Here is a 26429-nt window from a genome sequence, read left to right as displayed (position 1 = left end):
GCAGAGCAGAGCGGGACAATCCCCTCCCTCGACCTCAATGCTGCTTTGCCTGATGCCCCCCAGGATGCCCCCCTGATACCCCCCAGGGCCTGGCAGCCAGGCCGTCCTGGCTGCCAGGGCACTGCTGACTTATATTCAACTTGCCGTTGCTTTCCGGAGCTCTGCTGTCCATCCTCTTGCTCCCTGGTCTGTACGAATGATGAATGACATGGGTTACACAAAAATTCTGCTATCCACCTTTCCTTTTTTTCCCAAATATGTCTTTTTGGCTTTTTGTTGTTTTGTCTTTCTAAAGAAACTGAACTGCTAGTGATTAATGACTCAAACATTTGACCACCTGCTGTTAGAGCCTGGACTACTGGTGCTAAAGGCTCAATCAGCAACAGTGAGCTTTGCTAACAATGTGCAGAGTGGCCACCCACGTGCCGAGGGCGTGCACACCTGCCACCTCAGGCTACAAGCTGGGTGTTGGAACAAGATAAGGAGAAAGGCAAATCCTGTCCTTACACAAATGACTCAGCTGTGATAACTCCCCTCCAGAGAAGAACCAGTTCAATTCACACACGTGGCCTGAAGATATTCATCTCTGCTGATGGGCCGTAATGGATCCACCTGTGCAGATGTAACAGGCAGCTATAACATCTTAGAAGACATCTTCAGACTCCTGAAATGTGCCATGATCCAATATTACATCATCCAGTGTAGAAATCCCCACCCCAAGGGAGGTACTGGGGGCATTCCCACCAAGCCTAAGCCACATTTGGACTTCACCAACACTTGGACTTCACCAACACTACTTCATGTGGGTTGTTCTTCCTGTACCCCACGGGACTTTTCTTACCAGATGGGGCTTCCACCACCACCTCAATGGATCTGGACTGTGACCACCACGTTGACAGGACTGCAACCACCAGTTTGACCAACAAACATGGAAATTGCAACAACCAAGTCTCAAATCCAGTGGTTTTCGTGGGTCCCTCCAGTGGCTGGGGGGTCCGCAGCCCTGCTCTGACTGCCTGTACCAGCACTGCAGCCTCACTCCAGTGCCACACTGGTGTCTGCTGGTATCTAATCCTGCCAGTGCTGACTCTCCAACAGCTCCAGTCAGGTCCTCCAGGCATGGGGGAGGTGAACCATGTGGGAAAGTGGTCGTCTTGTCTCTGTCCTGTGGCCACGTGTGTTTTGTCCCAGTGGAAAAGGCCAGCTGCCATCTTGATTGGGTCTGGTAGGCAGGGCTTCTCCTCATCAGTTGGTTTAACCCAGTTTTATCAGTATTGTTATCAGCATTCTTCTTGGTAAAGAGTTATTTTTTTCACTTACATCTGGGTGTATTTGGTCTCCCTCTCTGTATTGGAGAAACCAGGCACATTCAATCCAAGGGAGGAGACTTCTGTCCGAGGTCTCTGCCCCTCCAAATTGTCTCAAATCGAGACAATGAACATCCAGGGTTGCCACATCCCAGATGCAGCATCCGGCACTTTCCCTTTTTGAACTTGAAATGTAAAGTGATGATAATTAACTCTTTGCTTCCCGTTCAAGTCTTACCTGCAGGAAATTGAACTAAGAGATTTTGGTAAACAACAGGTCTGTCCTCCTGCCCTCCCACAGAGTCAGGATTGCTGAGTGATGCTGATCAAAGCTGTTCTCCACCTCTTTAAGTAGTTGCTACTGCTTCAGTATCCCTCTTCCTAGAAAGCTTTTTCTAGCATACAGTGTGCATCCTTCTTGCTGCCATTTCAGTCTCTCACTCCAACACTGATGTGGAGATGAGGTTAATCCCCATGCTACCCTAAAAGAAACCTGTAGCAATCTGTCCTCTGCTTTATCTCCTTAGACCAGTGCCCTGGTGCCATTTATTTTAAAGAAAACTTTTATTTGGCAGCGTGTTTTTCATGTGCAGTAATTCAGTGTATTTCCCATGAGATGCTAATAACAGTAGAAGGCAAGAAATCATGTCAGGTGCAGAAATGACAAGGCAGTGATGTGAATGAGATGAAGAAGTGCACAAAAGAGGAAGAGACCTCAGACAAACCAACACTGGGATGAGACGATACCTCACCCGTGAAAGTGTCACACCGTGCACTGAGACTCTGACAGATCAGTGCCTGGGTGCAGTGAGAGAGGAATGTCAGATAAGCATGAACTGTGGATGGCATCTTCTTGTCTCCCAAATAAGGTGTCTCTTTTGCACCAAAGGGTCTGGTCTGTTCAAATCAATCCGACTTGAAACACAATCTTCTCGGAAGACTTACAGTTCCTCTGTTGAGTTTCAAGGTTTAACAGTGACAGGTAAATGTAGTTCCAGTTTTACAGATAAGGAGGTGGGACATGAAGAGACAATGTGAGGGAACTTGTTCTTTCACATACACCAGATCAACGGTGGGACTGTGAACATCACTTGTGTTTCTAGAGTTGCACTTTATTCACTGAGATCTGTAATGCAAAACCCATACAAGCACACGTGGAAACTCCTCCACAGCTTCAGTAACTATTTTCTCTGTCTCCAGGGAGGAATGTTGCATCTGATTAAGGTGGCATATTGTTTATAATGGAAATAATCTTAGTGTGCAGCACACAGAGGTGTAATAATAGTATGGCGCCACTGAAACCCCTACGGAGACCCTGATGGTGAAAAGGGTATCTGACAGCAACTTTTTCTTTTCTTGTATGATGGTTCTAATTTTCTTCAGCCTGAGAGGTAACGTGCACAGGTCTGATCAAAACCAGAGTTTTCCCTGCTAACATATTCTTCTCGCTGACAAAGTTTATGAAGTAGAAAGCTTTTTAAAGATATAAACAGAATTCAGTAAATTGCAGCCCCATCACAATAAAAAACATGATTTATGCTTTTTTAAGATGACAATTTATCTTGACTTTGTCAGTTATAGCTCACACTATATAATTTTGTTCTGTTATTTTGTATTAAGTCCAGTATTGTGTGTTTGACCAAAACATGTCATCAGTCTCTGCCTTACAAATGCAAGAGCATTCAGAATTATATCTGAAAAGAAAAAAACCCACATATATGGAGAGCATAATACCATGCTGGAATTGCAGTACTTCAGCATTTTTCCAAAAACTACCTAATCCACTGACTTTTAAATCACTCACATGCCACAAATGCTAAGAATAAATGGGGGCAGGTGGGATGGAAGTGAAATGCCTTGTACCATAAACAGTCTAGTACCTGCTCCTTTGGCAGTTTGGTCCCCTTAGAGGATGCTTCACTCCTGACAAGGGCATTCCCTGAGTGTCACAAAATAAAGGCAGTGAAGGGTTCTTCCTCACCCTGTGCAATGTCTGCTTGCCATTACTAAATGCAGGGTAAATCAAGCAAGATCAGTAGAACTGGTCTGGATGTACACCCAACCCATGCCCAGCAGAGCAGAGCCCTTTGCTTGGTTAACAACTTCTGTAATATGTCTTGTGCTGCATTTAGATAGCACCTGCACCCCATACCACAAACCACTGCATAGACCCAAGAACTGCAGCTGGGGAAGGAGACTTGAAGGTGGGCAAAAAGCTCTGCCCACCTTCAGGTGCTGGAAACTGCCCGAATGAGACTGGTTGGACTGTCAGGTGAGAGTTGTTGCTGGCAAAAACCTCTGGTTTTTTTCCCCTCCTGTTCATGAACTGGACCAATCCCTGATCTTGTTTAAATCAAACAAAGTGCTTTTACTGTATAATAAAAATTCCATGTTTTAATACATCGCCATGCACAAATGAAGTCAAACAATGCAGAGTACAAAATTGTCAAATATACAAAATGATAAAGCAGATACCCAAAGCTTCCAGAGATTCTGCCCAAAGATACCAAAAACTTTGATATTGATTTTAATTTTATTGTTTAAAAGAATTCCTCCCTCCCGCCCGGGTTTTATTTTTTGTTGATTGTTGAAAACAGAAGGAATTAAAGACTAAATATAAAAACTGTAAGGTGGAATTAACAGTGATGGCCACTTCATATACTAAAAATTAGATTGCATGATAATTTCTGTTTTCGGAAAAAAGCACTGCTGTGCAGGTGAACACCTTGGATGCCTAGGGAAATGCAGAGTACATCAAACAAAAAGGCACACTTTTGTTTCATGCCACCTCATTTGGCTCCATCATTAAAAAGTTCAGATGTACTGGGAGTAACAGTGTGTCACTTCTTAAGCATTAGTGCTGGCATCTTCCTAGATTATCAACCAAGTTAACATTAAAAGGAGTTCACTGGCTTAGAATATTTCTTTAGTGAAAGTAAACCAGAACTGACTCCAAAGGCAGCAGGACCAGACACAACTTGCTGGCTTCAGGAGACTGTTTTGACCAGACAGCATAACCATGGGCTTGCAGTAAGCTTTCTGCATCCAGCTGTCCTGGATCAGGTTTCCCAGGACCTTGATCCCAGCATCACTTGCTCCCTGCAGCTCATGTCCATCATCAGTGGCCGATGCTGATGCACCAGCACAGCCTGGCATCTGATTCTGTCCATGGGCTGCTCATTTGAGGGCAACCTTTGGAGACAACTCAGGTGTGGCCGCAATTCCAGCTGTCAGTTACCTGCTTTCCTCAGGGTCACGTTCAAGCCACCTTAAATTCAACTCTCCAAAACAGAGTACCCCAAATTTAGAGCCCATTTGCTGGTTTACGATGCACAGAGCCAGGCAGGCACTCCTCACATCTTACTCCCACTTGTGAAAAAGAAATAATAATTGTGGGGTAGGTCCAGATAGCTGCAAAGCTGAAAACAAAGCCCAGCACATCCCAAAGCATGGCCCTGATACTTTCAGATTCTGCAATAACTCTGAGAAATTTAAAAATATGCCTCTTCAGCCTTGACAAGCAGCTCAGAGTCTTCTTGTCAGAGCATGCAGCCTCTTTGTGGAAATGCTGGTCATTCCCATTGCCAGAGCATTGTCCAGTTCTGCCAGGTAATGTCTCCTGCAATGGCTGCAAGAGAGCAGCGTGGAAAAGGACACCAGGCTGCACTCACAGGTTAGCCCAGCATGGCCTCATTCCTCCCCTCCATCAGCAGTGTTGGAGTCAGGGCAGAAGGCTGAGACTGGGTCTCATGCTGAGGTGCTCTGCACAGGCTGGAAGTTCCTGTCCCTCTGTGTTTTCTCTACTGTCACTTAATCTCTTTTCTACCTTTCTCAAAAGAAGCACAGAGAAGGAGCCTCTTGAATACAAGGGATGCAGAAGAAGTGCCAAGAGGACTTCCAACATTTCTTTACCAAAGTCTGGTTCAGTAAGGAAAGCCTCTGTCTAGATGTAAAACCTTGCTCTCAATATTGAAACAAAGTCAATCAACCAGTCAAGTCCCCTAAGCATCTGATGGGACAAATTGTTGGGTTTTTTCCTCCCCTGCACAGCTTCTAATTGCTTACAAGCTGTTTTGCTGCAATACCAATCTCCCTGCTTTAAAAAGAAAACCCCGTGTTTTGCTATTTAATTTAGTGACTTATGATATTTAAATAGATAAATTCAAGGCAAGTTACTTAACAGAAAGAATGTGATTAGAGATGTAACAGAAGCTACAGAGGATTTTTTCTTCTGAAAAACTATTTAGATATATTTGGAATTAGTATCAGAAAGGAGATTTCCATCTCATTCTCAGACTAAGCCTGGTTGTGTTATAATAATGCTGGCAATTCCACTCATGTGCAAGTTCAGCTTCTTCCCTGTCCAGCCGTATCCCAGCCGTGCCGGTTATGGAACGCTCCCCTCCAGAGCCGCACAGTGTCTCAGCAGTGTGAGGACACTCATAAGCCATCACACACCGAAGCCAGTGACTCTTCAGAATTTATTTGACAGGCAGCAAGCATGTACTGATGTTCTTTAAACAATAAATCTAGCCCAAACTCATTTTCTTAGGATTTCACACTGGATTAGAGCAAGAATCCCCAAAGATCTTTACCTTCTTAGCTACGGCTGTAGCTAGCTCATTCTTGTTTTAGCTTCTTGATGTTGATTCAATACCAATCTGCAGTAAGTATTGCTTTTATAGTTTCTCTTGTTTGTGTGAACTGTTTACTCTTCATACTGCACATCCCTGTTCGTGCTGTTCCCCACTGATTGGTAAAGAATTTGGAAGATGCTCCAGAGTTTCACATCTGCACCTATTGACAGCGGTTTTGTGAAACCGGAATCAGACACTGAGTAGTCCAGTGCTTATTTCTAAAGTACAACATTCAAATCAGCTGATGGTAATGGGGCCCAATCTTGCAAAAACCCACTGCTGGGAGCAGCTGTCATTACTCTGGGTAATCCCACTGATGTCATTTCACTTCCAGGGCTTTATTAACCAGCTCCAATGGGACTCGTCATGAGAGCAGAACAGTTTGCTGTGTTTGAAGCAAGGAACTTGTGTACCATGCTCAGCTGCACAGAGATACAATCGCCCTCTCAATCAGCACTGCAGCTTCTCTGCCAGTTGTTGAAGGCAGGAAAATCTGTTTCTTGCCAGCAAGATCCTACCTCCTTAAGAGGCAAACCCACAGATGTTATTGCTTGCTCAGACTACACATCCACATGGCCCCATCATTTGCATGCAGCATTTTATCCCAGGCTGCTATTAATGAAAGGCAACAGACTTTCTCAGTGTGTCCAAGGATTCTGTTGTCCTTTCTTGTCCAGTTCTTTTCCTTTAATTATGTGCAGCAGAACCTTAAAACTGTGAGCAGACCTACTCATGCTCGTACCGAATGTTAGCAAGCACAGCTCTTCATAAAAGCTGTTTAAATTAAGACCATTTTGTAAAAAAACCCCCAAAAACCTGATATAGGTTGCCCTGCCTTCTTGTAATATTGGAAACTTCAAGGTATTTTTAATTCATAAATTACATCTGATGATCTAGTCTAATCCTTGCATAACATATGCCTAATGACTTCATCCAGTAATTGCCGCACCAAGCCTGGATTTCAGTTTGAGGTAGAGCTTATTGACTTAGAAAAATACTTTGCATACATTTAAAGACTTTATGGGATGGAGAACATGCCAGATAACTAAGTAAGTTGTCTCCACCAGTAATTATCCTCCCTGTTGAGTATTTGCACTTAATTTCTAGCCTGAAATCAGTTTCCAACCAGTAGAGCACATCATTCCCTTTTCTTCTAAACAGAAGAGGTACCTGTCCTCAGACAGCACTTCCCTGCCCAGGTAGAAGATTGTGATTGCAGACAGAGATCAAGTCATCTCTTCAAATTGCCTCTGATAAATTAATAGCTTGAGCTTCATTAGTCTGACACTATAATAAGACCTGTTTTCCTGCCCTTGAATGACACTGGGAGCTATTGAAAATAATCTTTCCAAGTTGTCAATACCCTTTTTGAAAGACTGACAGTAACCAAATGAACTGGAATAGCATCACTATTGCCAGGTCCTACATCCCAGCTGGCAAGAACATCTCTGGGGCTGATGTTGAATGGATTACTTAATGCACCTTTGCAGCCACTGTATCATTCCAGATATACTCCCCATGCTTCTCAATTTGGAGGGGGTTTTATCAAATTTTAATTGCTTTAATGATTATGCTATATCAACTTTTCCATGACTTTGCCTAAGACAGATAGGAAGCTAATGAGCCTATAGTTTTCTGGATCAAACCTCTCATTCTTTTGAATTATTGTGGTTTTGGTGTCATTTGAAGTTTCTTTTATGCTTTCTGGTTCTGAAGAGTCCTAGTCAAGTTTTCCTTCACTTTTGGATTCAGCTAATGATTCTACAAATTTAAAATTATGTTTGGATAGTTGCTGCTTAATATTACCCGTAATTACTGATGGAATAGGAGGAATTACATTTTAATGGGTAATTTGACTCCCTCCTTCTACTGCTTTCAAATACAAAACACGACTATTTGTTGGGTTTTCAATGTACTGTGAACAATCACTGTGCTGGGCCTGTCTAACATCAGACTTAGCTTTGCTATGATGGTATTTATTACTATATGTGTAAAGCCTTTGGTCTAACCAACCCTAACCTATTTGCCACTGACTTCCCATACTTTTTTTTGCTTCCTTCATTAAACATCTACTTTTCTTCCTTGCTGATTTATCCTCATGAGCCTGCCTAATCACCCATACACTATGTTGGTGGCTTTTTATGCACTCCAGATTACTTTCCTGAATTTTACTATAGGAGGTTGCAGGTAATGCTGGTAATAATTTCCCCTCACCCATCAATTTTAATTATACCAAAGGACTTTCTCTTTTTAAATTAAAATCTTATTGACCACAGCCTATATATACCAGGGTCAATTGCAGCACAGTCCTGCAGTGGGGCTGTTCAAGGAGACTCTGATGGCAGAGATGGCAACTGTTAAAGGGGACCAATGTGAAAGATTCAGGGTTTTACTTTGCTTTACTTTGAATAACACGGATTTTGTGGCTTTGTGGCTGATGGAGGGAGGTTCATTTTGGCGATGACAAAAAAATCCACCCCAGTCCTGGATCCATGGCTGGCACTGAGAGACACATCTGTGGAGACACTGACGGAGTAGCACCAATGCGAGTCTACTGGGGCCTGGCCTGGAGTCTTCTGAAAGTTAAGGGCAAAACCAAAACAGAATTGTATAACTTTTAATGGTTTCATTTCCTCAATAATGTTACATCTGTTGCCAAGCGACAACACTTACCCTTAAAGAACAGACAGGGAGGGATGAACTTACTGGTTGAGCATTACCACGCATCTGGGCAAGCAAAATCAAAGAGCTTGTGGAGCTTTTTCAAACTCCCCTCCTTGAAGGCTGCATTTCCCTTAACAGAATAAACAGTGGGTGTTCAGGCACAGAAAGCCACACAGATAAAAAAAACAAGGAACAAAACAGTGCAAAGGATGCCTTTAGCTGCAGCGTGCTTTCCGGAGTGAGCAATTCCTTCAGGTTTCTGGTGGAGGACTTCTCATGGTTCGAAGCACTTGGAAAGGCTGCACTTCTGTCAGGGATTCATAGTGGGGTCTGATGCTGCAACTTTTCTGGACACAAAAAAACCCAGGCAAGTGTGGCGCCAGGGAGAGGAGGAGGCTGCAGGTCTGCACAGGGGAACAGTGTCCTGATGGCAGCACTGCCTTGTCTCAGAGGTAATAACTAGTGATCAATGTAACAGCAGCATTGGCCTTTGTGAATTTATCTATCTTCACAGGGCTGATAATGGCTGCTTGATGAAAATAGCATTAGTCTCCCACTCTTTCGCACCGAACTAATGGCTCTGAACATATTTAAATTGACTTCCTTTGTCGGAATAACTTATTTGCTCCCTTTCATGTTGACTTGGTCTTTGGCACTCTCGACATAAATGATTTATTGACTGGAGATAAAGCATTCTTTCCCCTGAACTGTTCCTATGACCCAGGCAAAAGCGGATATGTCTGCTATTAATAAGGTGTTCAGCATAAAAAATGCAATAGACTTGATTGTCTGCACTCAATAGCTTTTCCGAGAACACAGTACCTGCCCCCATTCATAACAACAAAAATCTCTCCCACGTGTTTATTTATATTAAAAAGTTTTCAGAAGAATACGCTGGGATCCAGATAGTTGTTCAGGAGATGCAGAACAATTCCATAAATATCCCTGAGGAAGCATGGCCTACTTTGGGAGAATAACAGTGATGAAAAAAATCCAAACACAATGAATACTTAAATACAAGCCAAAAAGTACAGTTATTTCCTTATGGCTCTGGCAGACAGTTATACACGTGAGAAGTGTCACAGGGCTCAGGGGAACTATGCTTGCAGTTATCCACATGCATAGGCTGGCTGCAGGATGGAGACCTACACCAGCTTTAAAAAGATTTGTCCAATAGGCACCTACAGCAGACTTCTCACCGAGTTTGGCTACTCAAGGATCTGGACTTGATTTTCACATTTCTCAGGGCCTATAACACTGCTTTTCTAGGTCACCATAGCTAAAATCCTGGGAAGCTTTTAAAACAAACTGTTTTAACAGGAGAAGTGCACACATCTAAATTCATGCCCATATACTGGAAGATGTTCAAAACTAACATTGATACAAAAAAAGCTTCTAGTGGCTCTCTGCCTAACACAACTTCTTCTCATACGCCCTTTTAAGATAACACTCTCTGATAAACTCTTCTTTTATCATTCTAATTATTCTGGATTTTTTCACTGGGTAGTAAAATAAGAGAATTCCTACTGTGGAAGTAAAGCATTCTCCTTTTAATACAACATATCAATCAAAGTGTTTTATTTTTTAATTGCTGTACCAACGTGAAATTGATGACAGTTGCCAGAGTGCATTTTTAAAACCTGTAGCAGAAAGAGCTGTAAAATTCGCTGAAGCTTACAGTGGACCTGTGCCATGTGCAAGACAGGCTCTATTGGTATCAGATTCCAACCTGTAACCCTATGAAAAGTTCTAAAAAGTGCAAATGTCGCTGTTGGCAAAGATTCTCATGTCTTAAGGAGAATTTTTGCACCAATTAATTTAAAATTGGGGACTAGGATTTTCAGAAAGAGAATGTAGAAGTTTACTGCTTTTTAATTCTTGGGAGCTCTATTTGGAAAGACCCAAACCATTAGAAATCACTATTGACTTCTGAAAATCCTGGTCATCAGTAAAAATAATTTTCTTTTGGACTGAATACTGTAGAAGTATCCAACATGCTGAATCTGAGATGGGTGGAGAGCTGAAACCTAAGCCCATAACCATCTGAAAAAAATTAAACCCTGAAGATAATTATCTGTTTGTTGTACAGGCACCCTCAGTGGTTGACCTTCCATTCTCTACCAATGAACTGCACAACAGTTTTTAAGAATTTTAACACAGGAGCTTCCTCTAGAAAGTTGCCTTTGATTTATTCTAGCTGCACACTCTCTCCATCACTGCATCTTCACACCAGTATTGTGTCTCACCCAATTTGGAATAAATGTTAACAGCAACTGTATAGTACCTGTCTATCAGGCTGGAGAGAGTGACAGTCTTTAAATAAAGCTACTTTTGATTTCAAAGAAAGAAGGAACAAATAGATAAGCCCCCTCAGTATGTTGATGACATCAGTTCATTATAAAGAGTATGTCACGAAGGTCCTGATGTGAGGGACAGACATTAATTCAACTGAGTCCCCATTGAAGAAACAGTACCACAGCCAGCTGTGATACAACCAGTGATGAGGCCAGCCATTCAGAGACTGAACAGAAAACAACGTTCAGATTGAATGTAACAGTCTTGAGCCTGCTACAGTATATTGAAAGGCTTATTGGAACCATTTGCTTATTCCCAGTTCCTACCAAAATACTGTTTTGGATAGAAAGTGGAAAAAGTTAATGAAGAAGTCTGCCCTCTCCAAAGGGAGTGTCTTGCTCCTCAGAAGTATAATCTTACACTTTACCTCTTTCAGAGAGTTTGGTTTGGACTATGATTCCCCAGCCCTGCCCAAAACATAAATGGTGGCCAGCATAAAGAACCTGAATTCTTCCAGTTTATTCTGGTTTTACTGTAGACCAAACCCAGGGTCACACACATTTCTGAGAAAGGCTCTCTCCCTTGCCTCTCCCTCTCTGAGTAAGAAAACACATTGGCACACTAGAAATGAGAACCTTTGATATGTGGTGGATTAGAGGGAGAGCAGACACAGTGTCCTACAGCTCATTCAACCTACCCTGTTCTTGGCTACCTCTGTGACAGCTGTTCTCTAAGTCTTGATAAAAGAAGTCACATCTCTGCCACGTGCAAATCTACCTACACAATCTAATGTGAATTGGTGAAGGGATGATAGTAGTGGGCTTCAGTTTGGATGCAGTCTCAGCACAAATACTGAAACATATCCTCAGTATTTTAAAAAAAGACCATTATATATATATATATATGGACTGTGCTAGTTCTGTGAGGAAAGCACATATGAAGTGCTGATATTGTTTAACAGAATACCATTAGACTGCAAAACTAACACATACAAGACGTTTACATTCCTATCAGGGTGTAATATTGTGAACATATCCACTGAGATTGGAGAATTGCTGTAAGTTTTTCCTAAAACATCATGCCATCTGCATACATAATAAAAGAATCCAGTAGTTGCCATGCTAAAACAGGACTTCTAGTGAAGGGCATAGACAGTCCCCTAAAGGGAACTCAAAAGTTATGCACAGTGATGAAAACTGGAAGAAATTTTCCAGATAAAGGTCTGTAAATGACCATTTTCAACAAATTAGCACTGGATATTTTGCACCACGTTTTTACTCCACAGCAAACCAGGTCTTCCCAGAATGCATCATCTGAGTCTGCTGATTTTACTTCAAGTTTGTCTTCAATCCTCCATGGTCATTTTCTGGCAGCGCCATTTATTGTGGTTTTTTCATGAAGGAAAGTTCACTTTCATATCAAGTGGCAGGACAGCAGCTTTAGAGGCTGGAGATGTTTATGGAGAGCTCTCTGCTGGGGCTGTAAGAAACAAAAGAGGAATTCAAAACCAGATAGTGAGTATAGAACATTATCATGTATTTCACCAAAAATTTAAAAAGTCAGGTTTGAGCTTAGTAAATGTACTCCTAGAATATATATTGTGACCCTAGTACTTTTTTTTATCAACTTTACTCACCAAACAAAAAACTCAGTGCTTAATCAATTTTTTAGATAAATATAAAGTGCACACTAGCAATCATTTGCATGATTTAACAAATCCTACTTGAATTTTATTGCCTCATGTGAAAGCACTGCTTACTCTTCCTGTAGTCTGAGTCCCAGAGAGCAGGCTCTTCTGTTTGGTTGGATTTGCATTAACTACTGAAGGCTTGATAGCCAAATGCTGGAAAGGCTCTGCCAAATGCCGAAGTAGGATTTAATATTCCCCGATCATTTCTGCTGGCCAGGATGGTGAGAATTGGCCATTGGTGTGTACAAGATGTGAAAACAGCTCACCCACATCCTTCCTTCCTTCAGAACCCATAAGATAATGAGGGGGGTTGCAGAGAGTTTCTTTTTTCTCTGCTAAAAGCAGTTCAGTACATTCAATGTTGGTGGCTGCTATTCTGTGCTGAAAGCCCTTGCAAAGGTGTAACATGATCACACCATAAAGGAAGAGAATGTGGAGGTTACTTGTAATTTCTGCTCTTCTTCACTCAAACTTTTCTTTGAGGAGTACAGCAAAAGGACAAGAGGCAATGGACATAAGATGCAACAAGAGAGATTCCAGTCAGATGCAAGGAAAAAAATCTTCCTAGTAAGAGTGGTTAAATTTTGGAACAAGTTACCTGACCAGGCTGTGGGACCTCCACCTATGGAGATATTTGCAACTCAACCAGATAAGGCCCTACACAACCTAACGTGGCCCTGCTCTGAGGACAGTTGACTGAAACCATCTCCTGAAGCCTCTCCCAACCTAAACATTTTTATGATTGTACATTTTTTCTGATGGGGATTTGTGCTCCCCCTTCTGCCTCTCTGAACAGGAGACAAGTGCCCATGCAGGACTGCTCAGGCTGAAGCACATTCAGTTGTTTATTCACTCCGTAGCACGTAAATGCATGTAAACCCATCACAGACTCAGGCCTCTGGGGCCAAGGAGCCATGCAGAGACAAGTTCACCATGTTATTTCATAGAATCATGGAATCATTTATGTTGGAAAAGACCTTCACAATTATCAAGTCCAACCCTTAACCCAGCACTGCCAAGTCCACCACTAAAATGTTCTGGGACGCAGCTTTGTTTCTTACACAGCCCTCGCCCATCACCAGTTTCATGGACCCCATCTCTGCCCAGGGCAGTGCTGGGATGGGACTCACCAGGGTGGGTTTTGCACCCTTTCCAGCGATATCCTGCTTTTTTCTTGAAAGTATGTGTCTGTATGTGTGGGAAGAACTGGTTTTTGGGATAGATTCCAAATTGTGAAGCTAATGGGATACTGATGCTGCCAAGGCAGCATTCGCATCAGCTGAAACTCAGGCTGGCAGTGGATTTCTGCTTCTCACTCCTTCAAAATCATGCCTGGTGGGCTCTTCTCTGTGCAGTGTGGGCTGACTGGCTCTGCCAAGCTGTCACTTTGCCCATATTTGCTTCTCCCAACCCCAAACTCTTGTAGCAATGGACATGAAGGTCTGATCAAGCAGGCAAAGGATGGGATGATAAATCAGTACATGTTGCATAAGACTAAAAAAACCCACCCACACCCTGCCATGAACACTTGACCCCTCAGTGTAAATATCCCCTATGAAATAGAGGAGCAATAACAACCAGTCTGCTCAGTTATTTCCCTCCTTATGTGGGCATATTTACCTGATTACAGTGCTATTCTTCATTTCTATTTTTATAGCTGCTTTGCTTTTAATCTCCAGGTTCTCTACTGCCACCTTCTACATGAGATACCCATGTCAGTAGGTATCTGAGAAAGACTCACATTTGGGACCAAGCAACCGTTTAATTCCATGGAATAAAGCAAAGGTTTTGAGCCTTCAGCTAGTCTAGACAGATAACTGACTGTGTCCTTCAGGACAGAAAAGAAAGCAGTGGTGACATTAAGCAGGTTTGAAGGTAAAGGGAAAATCTGTGGGGAGGTTTTAAACTTGGAGAGAAGCAAACTGGTACCTCATCTCAAATTTGTTTGATTCCAGGTGAACTACAGGATGTCTCCTACCTGTGTAGCATCAACAGAGATCCATCTCACAAAAGAGAAACAGGACTTTTTTTGAGCTTATCTGCTGCAAAGAAGGGAAAATTTGAAAAGCTCTCCCAAGCAATGGAAAATACCTTGCCTAGCCACAGAGTTGCAAGACTAAAATAAAATGGGTGAACTGGCTCATTATATCAGGTCAGGCCTCAGGATTGCACTCATGCTGAAATTCTCCAATCATCCACATTGTCTCAGCCATCAGCTTGTACTTGTACTTAAGTTTGAAATGAGTCAGCTGGCCCTTCAGATAGAAACTCGTGAATGAGGAGAAATGGGACGATCCCAACTTGAGCTCTGTCCACACTGCAGAGGGAACACAACCACTTTGAGCCATGCAGGACACGTAGCAGAGGTGTCAGGATACAACTGGCAACACCGAGCAAGGCAATAGTAGCAATTCTGTCAGGTTCTTTAGAGCAAGCAAACTGAGGATTTAGTGGTCATCTATCCTGTTTCTACTCTTCTCACTTTGTCTTTTGAGGACAGCATTTTAGAAGCACTTATTCTTCCTCATTACCTATATAATTTTGGGTGCCCAGCTGGAGACTCCTCTGAGGACTCTGGTCTTCTAACAGTACATATCCAGTTCTTTCTGAAAGTAAGATCTTTATAAAAGGTGTCACAAATGAGCAGTTGTCTTTGAAAACCTTGCCTGAGCTCTTGGAACAAAGACTGCCCTTTGCAGGGGGTTTGTACGCTTACCAACACAACGGAGTACAGATCTAATCTCACATGACATTTTCAAGAAGCTGCTGTAGCAAGACAACAATAATTTCAAAGCCAGAGATGTATTTTAGTGTTTGAGTACCTGTACTGTGTGATTTTTGTCTAACTGAGAAAGGGACATATTTTACATTCATTTTAAACATATGTTAATTCACGTCAACCTAGAGGTATTACCTATTTGTCACATTTTCATAATTGAGGGATTCCGATAAAGGAAACAAGCATCTATTATCTCTGCTAGGTTTATTCTCCTGAAACTAATTTTATAATATATTTCTAAAGTCAGCATATTTCAAACATGGGATTATAATGAAAAATGCCTACTTCCAAACATCCATCTACCAACTATTCCTTGGAGTCTGTGAAAAACTGCATTCACAGCTACATTTAGTAGTATTTTTCCTGTGTTAGAAAGGCCACAGGTATCTCATTTCATGTGTCTCATGTCACTTAAGACATAATATGCTGTACATTATTGCAGACTTGCTGCATCTTGCTATTTCCTAATTAGTGTTCACAGAATCATCAAGGGTTGGAAGGGACCTTAAAGATCATCTACTTCCAAACCCCCTTCTGTGGGCAGGGAATTGGAATATTCCACTAGATCAGGTTACTCAGAGTGACATCCAACCAGGCCTTGAACACTTCCAGGGATGTGGCAGCCATAACTTCGGGCAATCTGTTCCAGTGTCTCACCACCCTTACAGTATAGAACTTCTTCCTAATATGTGACCTAAACCTGCCCTTTACAGCTTAAGGCCATTCCCCTTTGTCCTGTCACTACATGACCCTGTGAAAAGTCCCTCTCCAGCATCACTGCAGGCCCCCTTTGAGGTACTAGAAGGTGTTATAAGGTCTTCCTGGAGCCTTCTCTTTTCCAGGCTGAACAGCCCCAACTCAGCTTGTCTTCACAGGACAGGTGTTTCAGCCCTGTGATCAACTTAATGGCCCTCCTTTGGACTCATTCCAACAGGTCCAGGTCTTTCTTGTACTGGGGACTCCAGAGATGGACACAATACTCCAGGTCATGTCTGTGTCCAGCTGTGGGGCCCCCAACAGATACTGCTACCTTTGAAGAATTTTGTACACTGATAAAAGAAAATGCCTGGCAGCCCATTTGTAGATTTATCCTTTTCTTTATTGTGCATTGAATTATTACCACTGAGGTATGAGAGCATGAGGTGTCTCTCTCAGGCTTATGGAAGTTACTGTAAAAGCAAAATACCTGCTTGGGGAACTGATCCCAATCAGTCACCATGGTGATTAGCAGCAGCTGGGAAGTGCTGCCATGGGGCAGCCTTGGCAAGGCCATGAACCATTCACCCCAGGTCAGATGAGACTGAAACTGTACCAACGTTTGGTTTCACTCTATCACTAAACCTTCCCATTACTGTTCTGGGTGGAGAATAGCACCAGTTCTTTTAACCTGAAGGTAAATGCAGTTATTGCTGCACATCCTTATTACCCAACAAGGTTGCTGATAACCAGAGTCAACAATGCCAGAGATCCAAGGTTACCTCAAACTATTGCAGGCGTGTAGCTGGAGCCAGCACAGAGAAGCCTGCTCCATCCAGCTCCAGCCGCCTCCTCCCATCGGAGCAGCTCCGTCCTGTACAGGCACCAAGTCAGGCCTCAGGGCTGCACAGAGACAGTAAACTGCCTCCCTGCACGTGTCACAGCCCAGCAGCCCGTGTGTTAAGTGGTGACACATTAATCAGTGGACTGAACGCAACACCCAGCAGCCGAGAGAGAATACAGAGCTGTGGATGGTTTTTGATAAGACTGTCAATTTTGTTTTGATTCCCAACCAGTCATGTCTTGGTCTGACTTGCCTGATTTCCCCCTCATTATTAAGAACAGGTAGCTGATACAGTCTTGAAGTTTACTTAATGTTGTTTGTCAAATGCAGTTGTCAATACGGTGGAAAAATACCAAGGGGAAAAGGAAGGAAGTCTCTTCTTACTTTGATTTTTTAATTTGATTGCCAAGCAGGAAACCAAGATTTTGGTTTTTGAGTAGCTTGACAGAAAAGGTGGATCTATGAGCACAAGACCTAGAGCATCAAACACAGTAATCCTAATCCCAAGCATTCCATACTCATTAATGAAGCCATGCAAAATAATTATAAAAGCTGAAAATACAGAGTCTTTAAAACAAACAGCAGCCGACACATGAACTGCTATTTCTGCAAGGATAAATTCAGGATTTCTTTTTCTTCTTCTGGACAACTTGCTTCCACAAGCAGGTACTCTTAATCCTCCTGGATATAGTTTTAATATCTGTTGATAATATCACCACAAATATGCTCCTGAATAAATATTCCTGTATGAGATCTAGGGGAGAGAGAATGACTTTACATGCAATAAACTCCTCAGTGTTATTTAGGTATTGCTACCCTGCTCACTCTGAGCGGTCCCAGGTCCACACAAGGGCTTTGAGGTGGCAGCTGGCATTCAGCTTGTGCACAGCCTGCCTGGGCCTGGCACTGCCTGGCACTGTGGGAAAGCCAGGATAAGTCATTGAGGATGTGGGTATGTGGAATCCTGGTTTGCTCACAGATTCACTGTCTGGATCAATGGCACATCTCAGGAAAGGCTTCAGGATGGCCTTCAAAAGACTTCTTAGGCAGGATGCTCAGAGTTTAAAGACAGATGATGAACATTCAACAAGGTCAGGCAAATCCTTTCCTCTGTATTCTGACTGAAGAGATAACTCACTTCCTGCCTGTGATGCTGGGCTCTACAGCCTGCATCAGGCAATTCTGAGATGAAACATTTCTGGGAGAATGGATGTCATGGCAGATGCTCTCAGCAGGTAACCTTCTGAAAAGCCAATTAGTCAGAGGTTATCACAGCTGCTCTGTGGAACACAGTTGGTTCACACAGGATGGGCTGAAAATGCAGTTGTCCAAAATGTGTTTCACTAAGCTATTCAATGCCCTCAAATTGTCATATTAGTCAAGAGTCTCTTCACAAGTCACGCACAACCCCAGCTTCCCTACCAAAGCAAATCTCTCAGCAACTTTACTAAGTTAAACAAAATGAAGACACATTGATTCCATGTACAGATGATTGATGCAGGAATTTCAGTTCCTCGCCCCTTCCTTCAAAAATTAGACTTCTTGGTGGACAACTCTCTAAAGGGCTTGAGCTCACACTCTAGCCTTGTTCCAGAAAATATCTTAAAAGGCTTTTACACCTTCTGAACTTGATTTTACAGTGCAATCTGGAAACCTCAGAACAAAAATCTGTCCCAAGAAATTATGTCCTTTTTATGCCTGTGCCTAACCACCATGTGAAAATTTCCCGAGTTTAGAAGTTTGATTCAAAAATCAGGAAAAATCCTAGGAGACACTCTTTCTTCTTTCAAAGTGGTTAACTCATCTCAACCCAAGACGCTTCATATATCCCACCACCCGCCTGCTGATGCAAGCATTCAAAGAAAATAGAAAAACACTTTTGCATTCAACGGATCATAATGACTTCCTTGAACTAACAAGCAGTTAAAATATTTTGAAAAAGTGTGTGTAACTGCTTCCTTAGTGCTTACAGGTTCTTTCAAAGAATTCTCTTGATCTAGTGCACACTTACCCTTCACTGTGAACAGTGAACTGGCTGTCCAGCAGCATCCTGCTCAAGAGACTTAAACTGTAGCAAGCAGAAAGATTTTAAAGAATGTAATGCTAAGGAGTCTGATAGTCTCAGCTGGTGCTGTCTGAAACTGAAAATGCATATGAGATTGCTGATTTTATGCCTTATCATGCATGTCTCTCACTGACTGCTTGTAATCAGTTCTTGGTCTCACAAGTCCTTGTGGGGTGCTCTGCAGGAAGTGAAAAAGGTTGTCACAGATGAATGGCATTCCACATGCTGTGGCTCTGTACAGCCATTTGCACTGCATTGTGAGTCTTTGCATATCTATTGCTTTCGTCTCCAGAGACTGGGGTTTAATATGAAGCACCAGGAACTGCACAAACTGAGTGAACTCAAAAAAGACACTGCCTTTAGTGGTATCTTCACCATGCACATAAGGTGCTTAACCACACAGTCCCCAGTGGCTCGCAGTGGTTTGGTGGCTGCTCTGATCATCACCCAGAACTTGTATTTATATTTCTTCTGCAGATTCTGCAGGGTACTTTCAAGCCAACCCTATTCATAAATGTGCAGTAGCATTTGGGAATTAGTTCTGTGCATTATATCATCCTATTACTTGCTTTAGGATCCTCAGTCAAATATGCAATAAGTTAAGAAACATACTCAGATGAAAGCAAAGACTTCACTAGAAAAATCAAAGTATTAGAACAAAAGGGTTTGGAAACTCTCTGGAGCTACAACTCCCTTGCTGGTTATGCAGAGCTTATGCAGGATTAATAGGTGGAACAAACTATCCACGTTTAGGGAGATATTCACTGTGAGTTTCCTGAAACAAAAATTTCCGTTCTGTGAATTGATTAACCAAGTGAAAAGGGAAATTATACCTACTAAAACTACCTAAAAGACTCCACATATGCACACACACACAGTTACCACAAAACAAAGCAAATACACACCATGAAGCCTACAAAACCAGTTCTCACCCCTTAATTTGTTGAACAAGCAACTTTATTTAATAGGTTTTTGCAGGAATTAATCAATATGTACCCTTTACCTCTACTATCACATCATGTTATTGTTGTGTTTTCCCCAGGACCCTTACACTGTTCTGAGCACAAACAGACAGAATGCAGAGAAAGGGCATTCTGTCTGTAGCACTTGGTACTTGCTTTATTCTTGCAGTTCAGCATGTGCCCCACCACTTCATTTAATGAACAATGTCCAGCCTCCATCTGGAAAATAATTATTGCTATTCTCATGGACACAGTGTCTAACTATTTCACACAAAAAAAAGGCCTCAATTTCAAAATACATCAGTGAGAAGACACAGCCTTGTTTTACAGTTCCTAGTTAGGCACAAAGAGAGTTACAAGGCTGCACTGGTGCTGTTTGTCCAGCTCCTGTATCCCCAACAAGAGCTTCAAGCTGTCAGAGCCATATGGGGTTCCTGAGTTAGATGAAACCCTATGAAGGAAAGGGGGTTTGAGGAGGCTTATGGAATACATACTCTAGGTCTGGAAGCTGGAGCTACAAGTGGGGTACAAGCAGGACCAGAAAAATGGCAAAGTGTGGGTTTTTTCATCTGTGCAGACTTCTCAATATGCTTCCAATGATGCCTTCTCCAAATCTGTCCGAAAGTCTGATTTCATCTGGAAATTGTCCCTTACTGGCTGTTGTCTGAAGGAGAAATTTCTGGATCATCAAAGTTACAATCCAGCATGGCCCTCCACAGCCACTGGGTTGTGCAGGAAAAAACTAGTCACCATTTTATCGTCATCAATCTGGCTGCAACCTAGTCTTCCCAAGCACCCACAGAAAGGTCTACAGAAAAATTAGCATGGTGCGTACACCACTACTGTTTTAAAAATAAAATCAAATCAAAGGCTCCTGGTATAATTCTCCCAGCTGCAGGACCAAGCTCAGGGAGAGAGCTGCAGTGAGGGCAGGTCCCATCTGAGGCAGGGATCCTCTTCCACCCTGCGACTGATGCTGTGACAAGGGAGGCAGCAGAGAGGGCTCACCACTCTGCACATCAGGCTTCATGACTCTCTCTGGGCAGATGGAAAGTGAACTACAGAGATCAAAACAAGCTATGACATTTGAAGAGTCCCCTAGGTGATTATTAAGACTGTATCTGCATGTATACTCACCAGAGACCCTAAATACCAGTAATGCTGCCTTGTCAGAAGGGCTTGATAAACAAAGGATGGGCAGATTGCAACAAGTAAGTTCTTAAGTCAGGCATGAAGTCCAAGTACTGAAATTAAGTGGGCTGTATTGACCACAGAGCGAAGAAAACAAGTAATTCATGAAAACATGACAGGTACAAAACAAAGAATATCTAGTCAGTGTTCAGAATGCATGAGCTATTCAGTCATTCAGGGTTTTGGGGAGTTCCTGATCGGCACAGAAATTCTCTGATGGGTTGCAAATTGTGCTTTACTTGATTTGCCCCTTTCCTCTCATTTTAATTTGGAGGCTATCCAAAGCACCTGCATATTCTTCTGTCTCATTCTGCATCACACACATGTTCCTGAAAATATGATTGCACAGAAATGTATACAAATGGTGACAGAGCACACCACGTGCTGAGGAGATGATGCTGTATATGGTTGCTGCCATCCCAAGCAAGATGTTGTGTAATGTTCCCCTTTGTCAAAACTAAGTGATATCAACCATGTCCTGTGGGGAAGTTTACAGAACCTGCTGGAGTGCTCCACATTGCTCTGGCTGCCTGTAAAACCGGTTTTCCTTCCAAAGGAAGCCCATGCCTGGAAGATGGTGCAGTCTCCATCCTCAACCTCATGAGCAGTCATCAGCAGCCAGGCTGGGCATCCAGCACCCAGGGCTGGGACATGCTCTCAGGTGCTGTAGCAGGGGCATATCCAGTGTAAGTCAAGGATGGAACCAATGTACTTAGTGGCAGAAAATAATTCAATACCAGGTAGAAGTTGACCTTTAAAAGTCAGACAGAAGGGCATCACGTCACTTTAAAGAGAGGAGCTTTGGGCTAAATGTCATATCAAGGAAAAAGACTTTCATTCATCATTCAGATTCTTTGCTTGCAGAACACACCAGTATGGACTGATGGGTGCAAGGAAGTGAAATATGCAGCAGAGCAGCAACTCAGTGGTTAAGGTGAAGACCTTATCTGCCATATCACAGACTCCTAGACTTCCCTTTGCTGTCTAGTTAAATAAATATGTAATTGTTCTGCACAAAGTAGAACAGCATAAAAAAAAGACACAGAACTTAGCTCCTTCCCACCCAGAAGCTCGTCTTTAAGGTTAAAGATGTAAATAAATAAGCTTGTGTGGATTTCTGAGATGATTCTCAGATGATTCTTGAACCTCTGCAGATAACTTGATTAAAGCTAGCTGGGTACTTCCACACATAATTGCAGACTGTAACCCTAGATAAATGCAAATCACAGAGAGAAGTGGCACGGGAGAGTCCATCTCTGCCTGTGCTGAGCTATGAGAAGTGACTCCCTGTGCAGAGCATCAGCTCACTTGGCTCTGAAGTTTGTGTGGTGGCTGCAAAGACAAACTCATTTCACCCATCCCAGACAGACAACCAGCCTACACTGTTATCTAGGCTCCTTCAACAAGCAGTAGAGAAAGACAGGGCCCTTAGAAGAGTGACCCACCTACTTACTTGTCATATTGGATAAATGATTCTTTGGCAGCTCCTTTCTTCACTGATTACCAAGAAAGATGAATGATGAGCTCAGAGTAGGTATCCAGCAATTAAATGGCAAACAAGAGGTGACAGGAATTGCAACTTCATGCTTAATTTGGTTGTTACAATTTCCAATTAGCATGTGAAATGTAGGTACCACAATGTTCAGGATTAGCATGTTTAATGCTTACATTTCTACTGATATAAAGAATGATATAGATTCTGGTAAGGGATAAGAGCCCTAAATTCCTTTGAGGCCTTGGATATTGGAATTTGACAAGGAAATTACACACCAAATAATCTTCTTAGAAATTCATACACATAACTGAGATAATGAGATGTTTCCTGCAAACAATCCACAAAGTAATGAAGTTTCATAGAGGAATTATTTACTTAGCTCTATTGGTATCATTTTGTAGCTGGATAATTTATTGTGTCTATGCTGCCAAATTGTTTCGATTTGCCACTGATTTGCTTTTCATTTCCACTTGCAATATAGGAACAAATGGACATAACAGTCAAGAAATTCACATGGGTAAGTAAAATTTGAGTAAACAAAAAATAATGGTTTGTTTATTATTAAACACCCTTGATATTTTATCTGTGGTAGTAAATTAAGTTGGTAAGAATTTGTAACTGGAAAAGTTCTACCATTTTATCTCAGGCTAAAGAGTTATCACAATTCATGTGCAGACAAACTTCTGTGCCTCAAAAATAAGGGAAAAATATCTAATAGGATATGGTATTTCTCTTCCAGTGCCTAAAAAGTAAGGATCCCAATTAAATTTTTGCTGGAAGAAAGGAAGAAAAAGGAAAGAAGGAAGGAAGGAAGGAAGAAAGAAAGAGGGAGAGAGAGAGAGAGAAAGAAAGAAAGAGAGAAAGAAAAAGAAAGAGAGGAAGAGAAAGAAAAAAAGAGAGGAAGAGAAAGGAAAAAAAAAAAGAAAGAAAGAATTCTGATACTGGAGCATTTTGGCTAGAAAGAAGATGGACAAGATTTTCAAAAACCCCCAAGTGATTTGCACACCAAAGTCTCATTAGAAGTCAACAAGACTTTGATTTCCGAGTTACTTGTGAAAATTTTCTCTGATGATTCCTACAAGTCTTGCAATATTTATCTTAAACAAGTGCTGACACATCATTCAAAAGCAGATCTGGAGTAGCAACAAGTTTTGGTAACCCCTCAAGACATTTTTAAAGCCTCACCCACAAGAGACACAAAACTTCTGGCATGTCCATATGTCTGGAATCTTCAGTCTGCATCGTGCATTTGTCTATTTAGGGTAATTAAGGGCATGCCTCTGTGAACACATTACTGCGAGGGAATGGGCGTCTGGATTTACAGCAGAACAGATGCTCTGCCGGAGCCGTCCGTGTGTGCCCTCACCCCGCTGTAAGCACAGGGCAGCTCAGCGCACGGTCACTGAAGAGGAGCATGCAATGCATGTCCAGCATTCACACTCCATCTTTCAGCTGCCTCACTGTTACCTGGCTCAAGTGGCCAAAGTGTCAGATTTGTTTCACAAGCCCAGCCACCATCACACACTGCCCAAGAACAAAGACAGAACATCTTTCACTAAGCTGTTTTTAACCTGTTCACTGTCACCTCCAACCCACTCTTCAAGGATTTTGTATTTGGTGCTCATCCCCACTTAGGCTGCACCAGGCTGGGTGTATCATGAAGAAATGGATGCTGGCACTGGTTGACTAAAAGGTTAGCTAAGAGGATCCATGCCCTAGGTTCCTGGAGAGGGAGTATTTAAACATTGTACACATAAAATGCCTAAATGGAAAAAAAGGAAGCTATGTGGCAGAGACTGCAAAACTGAACAGTAGCCTTGACAGAAAAGCAGTGTGAGACATTCAGGAACAGCCACTTGGTTCGCCCTGATAATGAAGGGGTTTTCTCTGGAAAAGTCCCAGATTTCAGGACTGGCCCCGAAGGATATGGGCACCAGGAAGAGCTGTAAATGTGTTAAATATCAACTTCTTAATGACACTATCATTCAGCTTCTACTTTCCATTCTGAGATTACAAAGAGAAATGATCTCACCTCATCAGGGCGTAACTACAACATGCTGCTGCAGCTCAGGCCTCCCTGTTTTTTCTGGCTTTCTCTGGTTAGAGAATCCTATAAGATTACTGTATCTGTGGCCCTAATGGAGAATCCTGGAGATGTCTCTGTGATCATTGGGCACTCCCTACCAACATGAACTTTTGTCTCTAACCTCTTGGCCCAGATTCTAGATGAGAAATTCATTCTAATATCTCAGGAAATTACATCTTCTGATATAGCTGAAAGGTGTTTATTCATTGCATAGGAATATTGTTCATTGCTATTACACAGACCTGAGCACTCCAGTGAGCACTTCTAAATCCACTGCTACAAATCCACCCCAGATTTTCATCTTGCAAATACTAATGGCTTTATGTAGAAAGTAAAAAAAAAAAAGCTTTTGAAAAAACCTTTTGCTTCTGGTTCAGTCTCAAGAATTTCACCAGTAAATAACCTGGTAAAAAGGTTAAGACTTGTGAATCTGGTATATAAAAAAAGTGATCCAATAGTTCTACTCTTCTCCCCTGGAAAGCGAGTTTTAATTTGTGTTCTAGCCTCTTATGCTAAAGTGCACAGTTTATGCAATGCTGGGATTGGTAATATGCCTACCTATACAAACTCCACACGGCATTTTGGGTATCTGCTGGCAGAGTATGCACGTTCAGTGTCCCTTCAGGATGCCTAAGGGGAGTCGCTCTGTTCACTCCCAAACCAGCTTTCTCTTTACACTCTTCAGCAATGGAGAGATTCCCCTTCTGCCTGTGAGCTGAAGACCAAGGCTCTGTTTCCAGCATGCACACAATACTGGGAGCACAATTCTGTGTGATGAATCACACAGTGGTGGAGACGGTTCTCCAATTTTTCCTTCCCTTCTTCCACTGCCCTGCTGCTGGGCCAACTCTGCACAGTACAATGGACCTGTGAATTAAGCCCATGAGAAAAGCCAGATCAAAGCTTTAAACCAATTCCTTTCCCAGATCTGCTTCAGAGCTCCAACACAGCTAGAGTGATCCTGGCAGGGAGCAGCAGGAATGGCCATGGGGAGCAGCAGGAGTCTCTTCAGTCATCTCTGCAACTGAAGTATTCATAACGTGGAGTCCTAGCTTGTGTCTCCCCAAATGCTGACTGTGGTCTCTCAAAGAACATCGATGTTTAACTCGATTTAGAAAGGTAATAAAGAACGAAGCCAGCAGGCTGTGAATGGATAGACTGTGCTGTAGATAACAGGCACAGCTAATTCTGGTTTTAAATAACAATAGGGACAGCAGACCCACTGGCAACAACCAGAGCATTTCTTGAAATTATGCATTCTCTGACTTTTCTTTTGCTACTAGAGGGCCCAACTCTGCAAACTATTTTTAGTACCATTACTTTGTCAGTGCCCAGCCATGAATTGGGGTCCCACTGTGCTATTCAAACACTTAAATAAAGGCTGGTTTCTACCCAAAGACTCTGAAATCCAATTTGCAAAAATCCCATAGGTTTAAATGGCAGAAAGAACTACAGTAGCAGTACTTTGGTTTATTGTCTTTTATTACTTATTTTACTAAATATTATTTACTTAATTTGCAGGAATTGGAGTAGAAGGATGAAAAAAATGTTTTCAGGCAAAAGACTGGAAGAACTCTGCAGTACTGCTAGTGAAATAACAAGCCCTTTTAATAAAAGAAATTGTTAGCATTGAACAGCCCAAAATGGCTTCTGCAGAGCCACAGCAGTATTGTATGCAAATATATAATTTAGTTGTTTTTATGCAACCTGGCTATTTT

General features: G+C 42.2%; 1 protein-coding gene across 2 annotated transcripts in view; it reads right to left on the bottom strand.

Annotated features, from left to right (window-relative positions):
- Positions 1-3673: 3673 nt before the first annotated feature.
- SAMD12 (sterile alpha motif domain containing 12) overlaps positions 3674-26429 on the bottom strand; it is a 183361-nt gene continuing 160605 nt past the window's right edge. For both annotated transcript variants that reach the window (XM_064646189.1, XM_064646181.1), the window contains exon 5: positions 3674-12382. In XM_064646189.1, coding sequence (XP_064502259.1) covers positions 12360-12382 — 23 coding nt within the window. In that variant the 3' untranslated portion in view covers positions 3674-12359. The remainder of the gene's footprint in view (positions 12383-26429) is intronic.

Source organism: Pseudopipra pipra, chromosome 1 (genome assembly GCF_036250125.1).
Source record: "Pseudopipra pipra isolate bDixPip1 chromosome 1, bDixPip1.hap1, whole genome shotgun sequence".
Classification (NCBI taxonomy): domain Eukaryota; kingdom Metazoa; phylum Chordata; class Aves; order Passeriformes; family Pipridae; genus Pseudopipra; species Pseudopipra pipra.
This window is presented reverse-complemented; position numbering and strand designations above follow the sequence as displayed.